Genomic DNA, 13,851 nt, shown 5'->3' with positions numbered 1-13,851 from the left:
TGTTTATTGGTCTTCCCCAGGGTTTGGCAGGCATTTAGGAGGTATCCTAATGAGATCCTCAAACCACCTTGACTAGCAGCTTTTGCAGTGGAGTTGTGATGCCATGCAGAGATTTGCCACCTTGACATGGTGGGTGGGTTTGTGTTCCTGGAATGACGGATGATATGTTTCTGGGGAATTAGCGAGGTCTGCCAGTGACAAGAGGCCAGAATAAGATTGATTCGGAAGCCCAGTGGATTAGGAAGCATGGTCCACAACACACAGAGACACAGAGGCTGGTCTGGGACGAGTTCCTCAATAGGTGGAAAGCAGCTTTGCTGATGTTCAGAATATACATTCAGGCTCAGGCAAAAAATAATAATTTACATGGGGGTCCACCACTTGTGAGATGGGCAGTTTAAGATGCCACATTTCAAAGATGACGATCACTTCCAAAAATTAGTTTTAAATTGCTTTTAGGATTACTGGCCTGATAATCCAACACTGATGACAGAATAAATTTTCCATTCTACGCTCGTGCCAGATGATCCGTGTTATAACTTGTGCAACTGTGATATGGAACTATTGAGTCAAGCTGTGCTTGACATGATAATGTGGCATGTGTGTGTGTTTGTGGGACAGATTTTGGACTACACTCCGGGAACCTGGAGAAGGACTGATGTTCACCTGGAGAATCCAGAGTACCACACGAGATGGTTCTTTAAATACTTCCTGGGAAAAGGTCAGTGTTCCTGGGTTGACTCACAAAGGAAAGGTCTAATCACACTTCACGAGATCCCAGCATTGCGGCCAGCATTGTTCTCATACTTGCCTGGGTTGTAACCTGCCTGGTGGACACGTCAGAGCTGAACTATCATCATTTATAGCAGATGATTTTTTGCAGTGAGGTTTGGAAGAAATGCCTCTGATTTTTGTGGGCTTTCTTCTTCGAAGGCTTTCGTAAAGAATCTAATGCTGCGTTTACACATAACAATGACAAGTCACAATCCCATGAATCTAAATTTGTGACCGAGGATCATGATTTGAGGCAGAGGCATCACATGCCATCACGAACTGTTAACATGTGTTCCGATTAATGGCGAATCATCATCACAAATCACTATGCACTGTAACGAATATAGTCTTGCGCTGTTGCATACTGCTGCGCTCCATTGCGAATCATCACGTGAAAGTGCGTGACAATTCGTGTCACTTCTTGACAGCTTTTGTGTTGATTCGTGACAGTTTGGGCTCCAAGAACCATCAAGAATGCACTACGAATGCTGTCATGGTCTATTACGAATCACCGCTAATCACCACGAATCGACACGCTTAGTTGCGAACTTCACGAATCGAGGGTGATTCGTGACATTCGTGGAAGTGGGTTTTTTTTTTTTTTTTGGCAGCCAAAAACATGCTCCACGAATGTCACAAACCCTATTCAGATGCGTTAAGTCACATTCCGAATGTCATGAATGTGCCATGAATGATGGAAATATGACATTCGTAACGCATCATGCCTATGCGTAAACGCAGCATAAGCAGCATCAAGACGCCTGCGTTTAACTAAGCTGTGGTATCATGGATAAAGATGACTGGATGCTGTGAGTTTGCATGATTCATGGGTGGAGCAGCTTCACCAGGTTGGTGCTTTTGACCTGTATGATGACTGCAGATACAAAGATCTGTATGACAACATTACTTTTTGTCCCACACATGGACGAGTCACGTTCAGCTCATTGGATCTTTAGTTATTGATCCGTTCAGATATCGTCAATGTTTGTGCAAGATGTTGGAGAAAGTTGGTCGACAGAACGCTGATGGTACGGGAACTACGCAAACAATGAGAAACTGTCAAGACAGAAAGTAAAACGGAATACAGAGGAATTTAAGTTGTTGTCGGGATTTGTTCACATTTTTCAACAGTTTGAAAATTCTGACGAAGCGCCAGCTACAGGAACAAAGCTGGATGAAGGTTAAACGATGTCTCCGAAAGTCAGCGTAAGTCCAGATTTCTTGTGTCGTTTTGGCTTCGCATGACCGGGGCTTTAGATCAATATTCACGCCACTGCAGCGCTTCTTCTCATTCCTTGTGGGTTAACAACAACAATGACAACAAAATTACTTACAGATACAGCGCGGAATTCGCCTGCAGTGGCCATTTCACTCCCTGGAAATCTGACAGATGAGCTGTTGTTTCTAATGACGCCAAACACGCGAGCGAGAGGCTCCCTAACTGGAAGTCTGTTTCAAAATGCCAGCACAACTTGAAAATTGCCCATTGTGATACATTTCGTGATGTTATCATGAAAAGAAAAAAAAGTAACACTGGGCTGCCGAGTGCTTTGCCTCGATAGCACCAAGAGTTTGAAGATGTGGAACTAGTAGGGAAACAGCTTAACTCTGCCGATTTATAATGTAAAATTCAGTCATAGTACACTAAGGTCAATTCAGGAGCCAGCGTATCAGTGTGGGCGTATCTACGAGGTCTGTCCAAAAAGTATCGGACCTTTTTATTTTTTGCAAAAACCATATGGATTTGAATCACGTGTGATTGCATCAGCCAAGCTTGAACCTTCGTGCGCATGCGTGAGTTTTTTCACGCCTGTCGGTTGCGTCATTCGCCTGTGAGCAGGCTTTGTGTGAGCAGTGGTCCACCCCTCTCATCAGATTTTCATTGCGAATAAATGTCTGAACGATTTGGAGCTTTGCTGCATCAAATTTTTCCAGAAACTGTGAGAGACCTCCAGCTGAACACCATTCAGAAAATTCAGATGGCTTTCAGGGATGATTTTTTGGGGATTACACAGATTAAGGTGTGCTCCAGCCGGTTTAAAGACCGCCCACAGCTGCTGAGAGCGCACCACGCTCCAAGCGCCGATCGACAGGCTGACACCCTGCTGAAACAACCAGATCATTTCCAACGTGAAGGCTTTGTTGATCCGGGACGTCATCTGACTTTCACAAAAATGGCAGGAGACGTGGACATCAGCACTTTTTCGGCACATTCCACTGTTACAGGAGTTTTTGTCATGGAAAGAGGAGCGGTGACATATGCAGTGAGGTTCTTAAAAAAAAATTAGAACCGGTCACCTCATCCCCTTTCTTCACCCTCATTATCTCCCTCCATACTCCTTAACATCCCAACTCCTCTCAGACTCACAGCGTAGGCGTGTTGTGCAACACAAAGGTCATTGTTTGACGTTTCTGCGGGGGGAAGAAAAAAAAGAAACGCTCTCAGTGCAGAGGAAAGGTTGAGCTATAAGCAGCTAGATGGAGATAATTGTGAAGGGGAATTAGACAGCAGACGCGTGAGACTGGAAGCAAGAAAAGCCTTTCTCCTCCAATCGCAGGTCTAATGATGCTGTGTGCTGGCCGGTGGAGAATCAGCAGTGCCTTTGTAAAACTTGGCTGGACCTGTTTGGACTGCAGCTGAGCCATCTGTGTTCCACAGCCTGAGAAATGCTGACTGCATCGTCCAGCACGGCACACTGTGGACTCCGGGCCAAATATTCCCATATTAGCATTCCTGGTACCATCAAGTTGAAATGGTGCAATAGCTTGAATTTCATTTTAATTGGGTGAAGAATGGCTTTAGTTTTTTTTTTTGTTTTTTTTTTTTGGTAGTCTCTATTGGGTATGAATAGGAATTCACGTCACACAGGCACACTTGATTTGTCTGAGCTGAAAAAAAGTAGAATATGAGCAAAAACAGGGTTTAAAACATCGTTAATAGAGGATTAATAAAGAAGTAATGAAAACGCTGGAGGAAAATGAAGCAGAAGAAGTGCATGAGTGAAAGAGAGCCGGAGGGACAGATGCAGAGTTCCTGATGAAATTGTTTTTGGAGGTTGTGTTCAGTATTGTTTCTGAATACTTTACCCTGTCAGCTGAAGCGGAGGGCGCTTGAATGCGAAGCTGCGGTGTCATCTGGAGATGCTTGTCTTTGCCCCATGTGTCTCACACGCACACACACACACACACACACACACACACACACACACACACACACACACACACACACACACACACACACACACACACACACACACACACACACACACACACACAAGTGATGGGGGAGTGAAATGAAAGCCAAAGTGAAATAAAAGAAATTGGAGGCAGGAGAATGAAGAGTGTGTGAGAGGATAAATCGCTCAGTGAGTGAGAAGATGATGTCATTGTTATGATTCTGTCGGAAATAACACAGCCTTGAATTCCACAAAATAAAATAAAAGTATTGCTAAATATCAGTTTCTAGTTTTAGGCACCCTAAAATTTCTTAAAACACAGTTTAAGCTCCCCCCCCCCCAAAAAAATGCAGTATTCTTATTAACCCTCTGGGGTTCAAGGGCATTTTTTTACACAGTTCACTCGCCTGGTATAAATGTTTTATTATTGCTGTTAACAGCTCTCCCTGCATCCCACAATCAAGTTTTATGACCCTTTTTTTCAGGACAACCTGTGCTTTCAGAATATATATGTTTTTGTTGTGTTTTATACGAGGGCTGTCAATAAAGTTACGGTCCTTTTTATTTTTTTCAAAAACTATATGGATTTCATTCATATGTTTTTACGTCAGACATGCTTGAACCCTCGTGCGCATGCGTGAGTTTTTCCACGCCTGTCGGTGACGTCATTCGCCTGTGAGCACTCCTTGTGGGAGGAGTCGTCCAGCCCCTCGTCGGAATTCCTTTGTCTGAGAAGTTGCTGAGAGACTGGCGCGTTGTTTGATCAAAATTTTTTCTAAACCTGTGAGACACATCGAAGTGGACACGGTTCGAAAAATTAAGCTGGTTTTCAGTGAAAATTTTAACGGCTGATGAGAGATTTTGAGGTGATACTGTCGCTTTAAGGACTTTTCACGGTGCTAGACGTCGCGCTGCGCTCTCAGGCGGCGTCATCAGCCTGTTCAAGCTGAAAACCTCCACATTTCAGGCTCTATTGATCCAGGACGTCGTGAGAGAACAGAGAAGTTTCAGAAGAAGTCGGTTTCAGCATTTTATCCGGATATTCCACTGTTAAAGGAGATTTTTTTAATGAAAGACGTGCGGACGGGTCCGCGCGTCGGGACGCAGCCGCCGCGGCGCTCCGACACAGGAAAAACACCTCTGTTGAAAGCCTTAAGGACAAGTTGGAACATGTCCTGCCTGTTAAACAATTTCTCATATACTCACTCCACTGAAAGCCATCAAAAGCCGCCTGGATTTTACAAATGGTTATCAACACAGAGGTGTTTTTCCTGTGCCGCCGCACCGCGTCGGCTGCGTCCCGACGCGCGGATCCGTCCGCACGTCTTTCATTAAAAAAATCTCCTTTAACAGTGGAATATCCGGATAAAATGCTGAAACCGACTTCTTCTGAAACTTCTCTGTTCTCTCACGACGTCCTGGATCAACAGAGCCTGAAATGTGGAGGTTTTCAGCTTGAACAGGCTGATGACGCCGCCTGAGAGCGCTGAGTGACGTCTCGCACCGTGAAAAGTCCTTAAAGCGACAGAATCACCTCAAAATCTCTCATCAGCTGTTAAAATTTTCACTGAAAACCAGCTTAATTTTTCGAACCATGTCCACTTCGATGTGTCTCACAGGTTTAGAAAAAATTTTGATCAAACAACGCGCCAGTCTCTCAGCAACTTCTCAGACAAAGGAATTCCGACAAGGGTCTGGACGACTCCTCCCACAAGGAGTGCTCACAGGCGAATGACGTCACCGACAGGCGTGGAAAAACTCACGCATGCGCACGAGGGTTCAAGCATGTCTGACGTAAAAACATATGAATGAAATCCATATAGTTTTTGAAAAAAATAAAAAGGACTGTTACTTTATTGACAGCCCTCGTAAGTGTAATAAAGGTTTACAATCAAAAATAAGCAAGGAAAAAATAAAGCGAAAAATAATTTTCCACACACATTTATTCAAAACACACAGCAAACTATAATAAACAACTGTTTTGACACTTTATAAAGGTAATTTGAGGTCTTGTGTGAAAGACTGTACAACAAAAAGGTTCAAACAATAAACACAAATGCACATTTTGAACAATATATACAATATGGTCTATGTTTTGTTGTCCATTGATATGGTAAACAATGCTTTACGCAGCGAAAGCAACAGAGTTATCCAGTAATATTCACATGCAAACTAGTGTAGCAATCCTGATAGTTGCACATGCTTTGTTTGAGCATGTGAGATTGTCATCAGAGGCTCTCCGTCTGCTCCTGCTTTCACTGATCGCTGTGCGTAATGGCGCAGGGCACACTGAGTATGTACTAATAGTATGTACTCATTGGAGCACCCAGGGGGCTATTCAAACGGGCCAACTAGTAACACATCACTCTTGAAAACGATCTTTGGCTTTTCACGTGAGGTAAATCTGCCCTACGATTGGACTTTGGAAAACCATGTGACGGTGAACTAATTCCGATTGGACACTCACACAGCCTCTATGAGGAGTACAAAGATGGTGGCTCGAAAGTCTGCGGAGTTAACTTTTCAGCAAAAAAAAGTAAGTTTCTATCTCATATCATTGAAAAGTTATTTATAATTTAGTAAAGCTTGGTCTTAGCCATCGTATACGACGGCGTCGGCCCCAGAGGGTTAAAAAGAAAAAGAAAAAAATAATCAAATGTGAGATTATTTTCAAGTTAGAACTCCAATTTGAAAATGAATAAAACTGAGTAAAAATTTGATTTCTTTGTATATGTACTGCCAGCACAAGACCACACAAAGACAGCGGCGGTCCCGAGTGTGATGCACATGTTCAAAACTCTCTGGGCGTGGTCAGGATGGGACACCTATCTGACAGTGGTCCATATGTTATCTGAGGACCATCTAACCGCAATTTACATATTCCGATGGCGGCAAAACGGGATCCGAAACAATTTGAGTGCATACGAGGGAACCTTGAGATGAATCTGGCATGGCAAAGCCTGCCGGTATGACCTGCACCTGCCACCTATAGTAATGTCCACCCCCCGGAGCCCTGTACAAAATGAAACTGACCTTTGTCACCACTTTTGCTGTTTTTACTCCATAACTCCAGAACATTCAGTCACAGATAGTCCAAACTATACCTTTTTGGAATCGTTATGATCAGACAAATAATGAGACATCTTTTACAACATGATTGGAGCATTTTTAGATTTTGACCTCTCTGTAATTTTTCATTGAACCCCAGGGCTACAGCTACTACCCTGGGATGGCTGTAATACATTTTTTGTATAGACCATGGTACACTGAGGCTGGGTTCTAAGTGTCATTTCACCACCTTAAGTGGTACCAATTAGGTCACAATTGATGACTGGCTCATGGACTAATTTTTGAAGGCTTAAAAATTAAGTCAAACAAGCAGCTATTTTAAAAATGTACTAGATGTGTCAGTTTTTGAAAATAAAACCAAACGTATACAGGCTTCTGTTTTATTGTATTTCTATAAGCATTTTCAATTAAATTTTTTTTCCAGTAAGCTTTTTGAAAAACTGGTTGTTTTCACACACTTTGTTTTGCAATTTTAACACATACTTATAGATGTCACCTCTTTTTGGGAGTCGAACCACGATGGTACTGATTATACCTATGTTGGACAAATCCTTTCCATAGTACTGTAAGCAATGTGTGTTTGTGCATATTTATTTTTATATTTTCTTTATCTTGTTCAGTCCACCAGAACTATGTGGGCACAGATGCAGAGAAGAATCCATTCTACTTGTCAGTGGTTCTTTCGGACCAGAACAACCAGCGGGTTCCTCAGTACAGAGCCATCCTCTGGAGGAAAACGGTGAGCTCACCAGCTCTGCACATCAATAAACCTGTCACAGGTTTAGATAGAATATTCTGTTCCCAGGGTGCACCTTTCTTCAGCCTGTTGCACAAATATGCCGTCTTCTTGCATTTCATCTGTGTCCGTGTGCACGTGACAGAGAGATGCAGGTACATAATTGTCTCTGTTGTGTGGTGACTCAGCTTCATGACCAAGATAGCTGAGATCTAATTTTTGGGCTGATGCTTCATCTGGAACCTGATTAGGGTGGTGCACCTCCGCTGCCTGATCATGCCGATTTGTCTTCTCTCAGGCTCTTACTGATACGAGATGCTTTTGTTGTTGCTAAAGTGGACAACTCTGTTTGGCATGATCTGGTTTAATTTTGTCTGATTTCACAATTTTGTAAGCAAGTGGAAAGTTTGAGCTGTGATATTACTGCACTGAATGTACAGATTCTTTGTGATCTGAACTGAAATTTCAGCTAGAAAAAAGGGAGCGATTTGTCAAAGGGCGATTGACAAACACTTTGTAGAAAGACTTTGTAAATCGTGATCTGTTGATGTTGTTCCCTCAGGGCACACTGAAGATCAGCCTCCCCTACAGTCCTACTAAGACACTATCAGTCAAGTCCATCCTGAGGTGAGAACTGCAGCCTCATACAGTTCATCCTTTACAGCCTGATCATACTGTAATGACACACATCTGTATTTACTTCTTTGTAAGCTTCAAACCAGTTTTTTTTTTTTTAGTCATTCTGAGCAGAATTGGTATTTTATCAGTTTCTGGCTTTGGGTTCCATATTGAAATTATTGGTCCTGAACCAGTTAGAACCAAATGAAATACTGGTTAATGATGTTCCTGGTATACCTGTATGACAAAACAATATGTATCTTATGGGAAATTGGGAAAAATCTCAGCTGATATGGGTTATAGGCATTTTAGGGCCACATTAAGCCGCAATTTAATGAAAAACAAATTGCTATTTCATGAGAAAAAGCTCGTAATATTACGAGAATAAAGTAATTTTTGAGAAAAAGCTTGTAATATTACGAGAATAAAGTCATAATATTATGAGAATAAACTCGTAATTTTATGAGAAAAAGCTTGTAATATTACAAGAATAAAGTCGTAATATTACGAGAATAAAGTCGTAACATTACAAGAATAAAGTCATCATTTTATGAGAAAAAGCTTGTAATATTACAAGAATAAAGTCATCATTTTATGAGAAAAAGCTTGTAATATTACGAGAATAAAATCATAATTTTATGAGAATAAACTTGTAAATTTATGAGAATAAAGACGTAATTTTATGAGAGGAAAAACTCTCAAAAATTGATCCGTGGAGTGCTTTAAGTTGTACTTCAGTATAGGTTTTACAAATAAAGAAATACTTCAGCTGAACCACATTATCATTAGTATCAGAGCTCTGAAAAGAATATGCAAGAAAATGTGTCTATTCAGGAAGGAGGAATCACATGGACTTTGCCTGTAGTTCTGGTGATTAGTAGCTCCTGAAATCGCCTCTTTCTTGGAGGAAGAGATGGCTGGAACGCTGGAACTGGCAGTATGCAGGGTTATCACGTCTCATATAAATACAACTTTTATTCTTGTAATATTTTGATTTTATTCTCGTAATATTATAAGTTGTGTTCTCGTAATATTTTGATTTTATTCTCGTAATATTATGACTTTAGTCTCGTAATATTATAAGTATATTCTCGAAGTCTAAAAAACAACTCATTGTCATCATAATATTCTACTCTACAGTCTATCGTGAAAGTCACAGTTAACAAGCTAGGCTAGGCTGAGCACATTGTATAGGCCTAACTGGAGCAAGCTAGCTATTTCCAACATTATTACTCTTTATATGTTAGCCTGTGGACCAACATTTATATGGTACACAGCACAGTATTTCCCCCCTGTGGTTAGAAACATGGAGATAACGCCACATTTTACTCTAATCGCCTGCCAGTGCTACATTTCTCTCTACCATTCAAAGACCAGCATGATGTTCAGACAAAGACAGGAAGTGACATCAGCACCAACCTATTGCAAGCAGAAAATATTTTTGTGTAGGAACCTCAAGTTTTGGCTGTTTTGTTGTCAGTGGAACTGGTGCATTGCACAAAGTGGATGAAATAATGAAGAAGGAAGACTACCTCCAAATTCTTCAACATTACTTCAAATCAACTGCTAGACAGTTGAAACTTATCCACAACTGGGCCTTTCAACAAAACAATGATCCTAAACACACATCAAAACTGGTTCTGGATTGGATCAAACAGGAATCTGGAATGGCATTCCCAAATCTTAAACCCTTGACCCTATTGAAAATTTGTGGGCTACACTGAAAAGCCGGGTCAGTGCCCGGAAACCAACCCATTTAAATGAACTCTACCAATTCTGCCAAGACGAGTGGTCAAGTATCTAGACGGAATTATGCCTAAAGCATGTTGATGGCTACCAAAAACCGTTTGGTCATGGTGCAACTTGCTAAAGGACATTTAACCAAATATTTTTGGGGGTGTATGTATATATTTGAGCCTATATGCATAATTTTGATCCTGTGTGGATTAGAGAAGATCCAAAATAGATTTAAACTTGTGCACTCAATTCTTGTTTTTTTTTTTTTTCCACCCTGACAAACGAACAACACTTACCATGACATTCATGCCCATAAGTAGTGTATGTAAACTTCCGACCATAACTGTATCCAGGGTCGGACTGGGAACTAATTTCAGCCCTGGCAATTTTCCTCTGGACCAGCCCACTATTGGCCCGACGAATCCACCCCCAAACACGCACACCCACCCGTCCATACCGAACCCCCAATGAACAAATACTATACACCTAAACACCGTGAACACACACCTAAACACACACTTTCACTGTCATTTCACCTTGATCATAGTACAAAACGGAAGCAAAACACACAAGCGGAAAAAAAGCTTTTGTGTCTCCAAAGTGTGTGTGAGAGAGAGAGAGAGAGAGAGAGAGAGAGAGAGAGAGAGAGAGAGAGAGAGAGAGAGAGAGAGAGAGAGAGAGAGAGAGAAAGGTAATGTGTGTGTGTGTGTGTGTGTGTGTGTGTGTGTGTGTGTGTGTGTGTGTGTGTGTGTGTGTGTGGTGTGTGTGTGTGTGTGTGTGTGTGTGTGTGTGTGTGTGTGTGTGTAGTTTATCTTACCTTACAGCAGACCGTCTCTGGGAACACAACCACTTATTCAGTGTCTTTTTTGTGTTCGGTGTTGGGTGTTTTTCAAAAAATAAAGACAGCTCATTTCGGTTCGGGCGGCTGAAATAATCCACAGCAGGCTCGGCCTCAGACGTAGCTGAAGGGATGTTGACAGTAGAAGCACTAGCATTATGAACTTCAGGTTGTGTCATCTCCTGTGCGTCCTTTCCCACGACCTGCTCACTGGACACGGAATCCTCCGGTTCCGACCCAACATAGACATCAATTGGCTTTGATCCTGGACTAACCTCTCCAGTAAAGTTGTCCTCATTTTCACCCGTTGAAGTTGCATTTTCGCCCGTTGTAGTAGAGCCGTCGGGAGCACTACGAGGGCTGTCCATAAAGTATAGGTCTTTTATTTTTTTCAAAAACTATATGCATTTCCTTCATATGTTTTTACATCAGACATGCTTGAACCCTCGTGTGCATGCGTGAGTTTTTCCACGCCTGTCGGTGACGTCATTCGCCTGTGAGCACTCCTTGTGGGAGGAGTCGTCCAGCCCCTCGTCGGAATTCCTTTGTCTGAGAAGTTGCTGAGAGACTGGCGCTTTGTTTGATCAAAATTTTTTCTAAACCTGTGAGACACATCGAAGTGGACACGGTTTGAAAAATTAAGCTGGTTTTCAGTGAAAATTTTAACGGCTGATGAGAGATTTTGAGGTGATACTGTCGCTTTAAGGACTTCCCATGGAGCGAGACGTCGTGCAGCGCTCTCAGGCGCCGTCATCAGCCTGTTTCAAGCTGAAAACCTCCACATTTCAGGCTCTATTGATCCAGGACGTCGTGAGAGAACAGAGAAGTTTCAGAAGAAGTCGGTTTCAGCATTTTATCCGGATATTCCACTGTTAAAGGAGATTTTTTTAATGAAAGACGTGCGGACGGGTCCGCGCGTCGGCTCGCAGCCGCCACAACGCTCCGCCACAGGAAAAACACCTCTGTTGGAAGCCTTAAGGACAAGTTGGAACATGTCCAGCTGTTAAACAATTTCTCATATACTCACTCCACTGAAAGCCATCAAAAGCCGCCTGGATTTTACAAATGGTTATCAACACGGAGGTGTTTTTCCTGTGCCGCCGCACCGCGCCGGCTGCATCCCGACGCGCGGACCCGTCCGCACGTCTTTCATTAAAAAAATCTGCTTTAACAGTGGAATAGCCGGATAAAATGCTGAAACCGACTTCTTCTGAAACTTCTCTGTTCTCTCACGACGTCCTGGATCAATAGAGCCTGAAATGTGGAGGTTTTCAGCTTGAACAGGCTGACGACGGCGCCTGGGTCCGCTGCACGACGTCTCGCTCCATGGGAAGTCCTTAAAGCAACAGAATCACCTCAAAATCTCTCATCAGCCATTAAAATTTTCACCGAAAACCAGCTTAATTTTTCGAACTGTGTCCACTTCGATGTGTCTCACAGGTTTAGAAAAAATTTTGATCAAACAAAGCGCCAGTCTCTCAGCAACTTCTCAGACAAAGGAATTCCGATGAGGGGCTGGACGACTCCTCCCACAAGGAGTGCTCACAGGCGAATGACGTCACCGACAGGCGTGGAAAAACTCATGCATGCGCATGAGGGTTAAAGCATGTCTGACGTAAAAACATATGAATGAAATCCATATAGTTTTTGAAAAAAATAAAAAGGACCTATACTTTATGGACAGCCCTCGTAGCAGCAACGCTAGAAGTAGTATTGGCCACAGCAAACAAATGATCTATTTTAAAACACCCGGAAGCCTCAGTTTGTAGAGCTTTCTGCTTTTTGTCCCGAATCTTCTCCGCTCCCCCCTTCCTCTTTTTGCCACCTCTTTCCATGATTTATCTAGTGAAAATATATGCGCGACATGCATCCGTGTTCCCATGGACCTGCGCCACTCATCACATCAGCAGGGTTGCCAGATGTGACTGACTGATGATTTCCAGCCTAAAAAAATGCTCAAAAACCGCCTGGATGCACTAAATCTCGCCCAATTTGAACAAAAGTCTATTGATCTCTATGGCCATAAATCTACAGAAAAACATTTTTTACGCGCAGACGGCCATCCTAAATTGCCCAATCTGGCAACACTGCACATCAGACAGAAAACGACAGCCTTTAGATGCATACCCCCATGCACCGCAACACATTTTTTGCAAAATCTTCGGACATAAATCCGCCAAATACAAGAGGAACATCGTAGTTTTGCTTAAACAAAGTAATATTTATTATAATTTAGTTTCTGGCAAGGATTTTACAGTTTAAAAAAAGAAAAAGAAAATTACACCATATTCCAACCGTCACAAAGATGTTTACTACAAGTAAAGGGTATATAAACTGCACGTACCTCCCTATCAATTAATAGTAAAAGTTAAACCTCAATAACGGTTTTTTGAGTCCTCACTACCTACTCGCAGTTACAAAGTAGAGAACGGGGCCGGCTTGGAAGACAGTATTGAATTCCTGTTTGTGCATCAGGTTGCATAACCCAGGAAGACCTGATTTGAATCACTAGATACTGTAAGTAATACAGCGGGTAAAATAAGTATTGAACACACCACCATGTTTCTCAGTAAATATTTCTAAAGGTGCTATTGACATGAAATCTACACCAGATGGTGGTAACAACCCAAGTAATCCATAGATGCAAAAAAAAACAAAGGAAATAAGTACGGAACTTAAGTTATGTGTAATAAAATGGAATTACACAAGGAAAAATGATTGAACACTTACTGAAATTCCTTTAATGCTTCGTAAAAAAAAAGCCTTTGTTGGTAATGACAGCTTCAAGACACTTCCTGTATGGAGAAACTAGTGGCATGCATTTCTCTGGTGATTTTTGGCCCAGTGTTCCACACAAACAGTCTTTAAACCTTGAAGGTTTTGTGGACCTCTTCTGTGAACGC

The 13,851-nt window shown here is 42.1% G+C and overlaps 1 protein-coding gene across 3 annotated transcripts in view; it reads left to right on the top strand.

Moving 5' to 3' along the window:
* Nucleotides 1-13,851, top strand: part of garnl3 (GTPase activating Rap/RanGAP domain like 3) — a 202,229-nt gene that overhangs the window by 116,257 nt on the left and 72,121 nt on the right. For all 3 annotated transcript variants that reach the window (XM_034191917.1, XM_034191916.1, XM_034191918.1), the window contains exons 4-6: nt 622-721; nt 7,640-7,758; nt 8,318-8,382. In XM_034191917.1, coding sequence (XP_034047808.1) covers nt 622-721; nt 7,640-7,758; nt 8,318-8,382 — 284 coding nt within the window. The remainder of the gene's footprint in view (nt 1-621; nt 722-7,639; nt 7,759-8,317; nt 8,383-13,851) is intronic.

This window comes from Thalassophryne amazonica, chromosome 17 (assembly GCF_902500255.1).
Source record: "Thalassophryne amazonica chromosome 17, fThaAma1.1, whole genome shotgun sequence".
Classification (NCBI taxonomy): Eukaryota; Metazoa; Chordata; class Actinopteri; order Batrachoidiformes; family Batrachoididae; genus Thalassophryne; species Thalassophryne amazonica.
The sequence above is the reverse complement of the archived record's forward strand: the minus strand, read 5'-3'. Positions and strand labels throughout refer to the sequence as shown.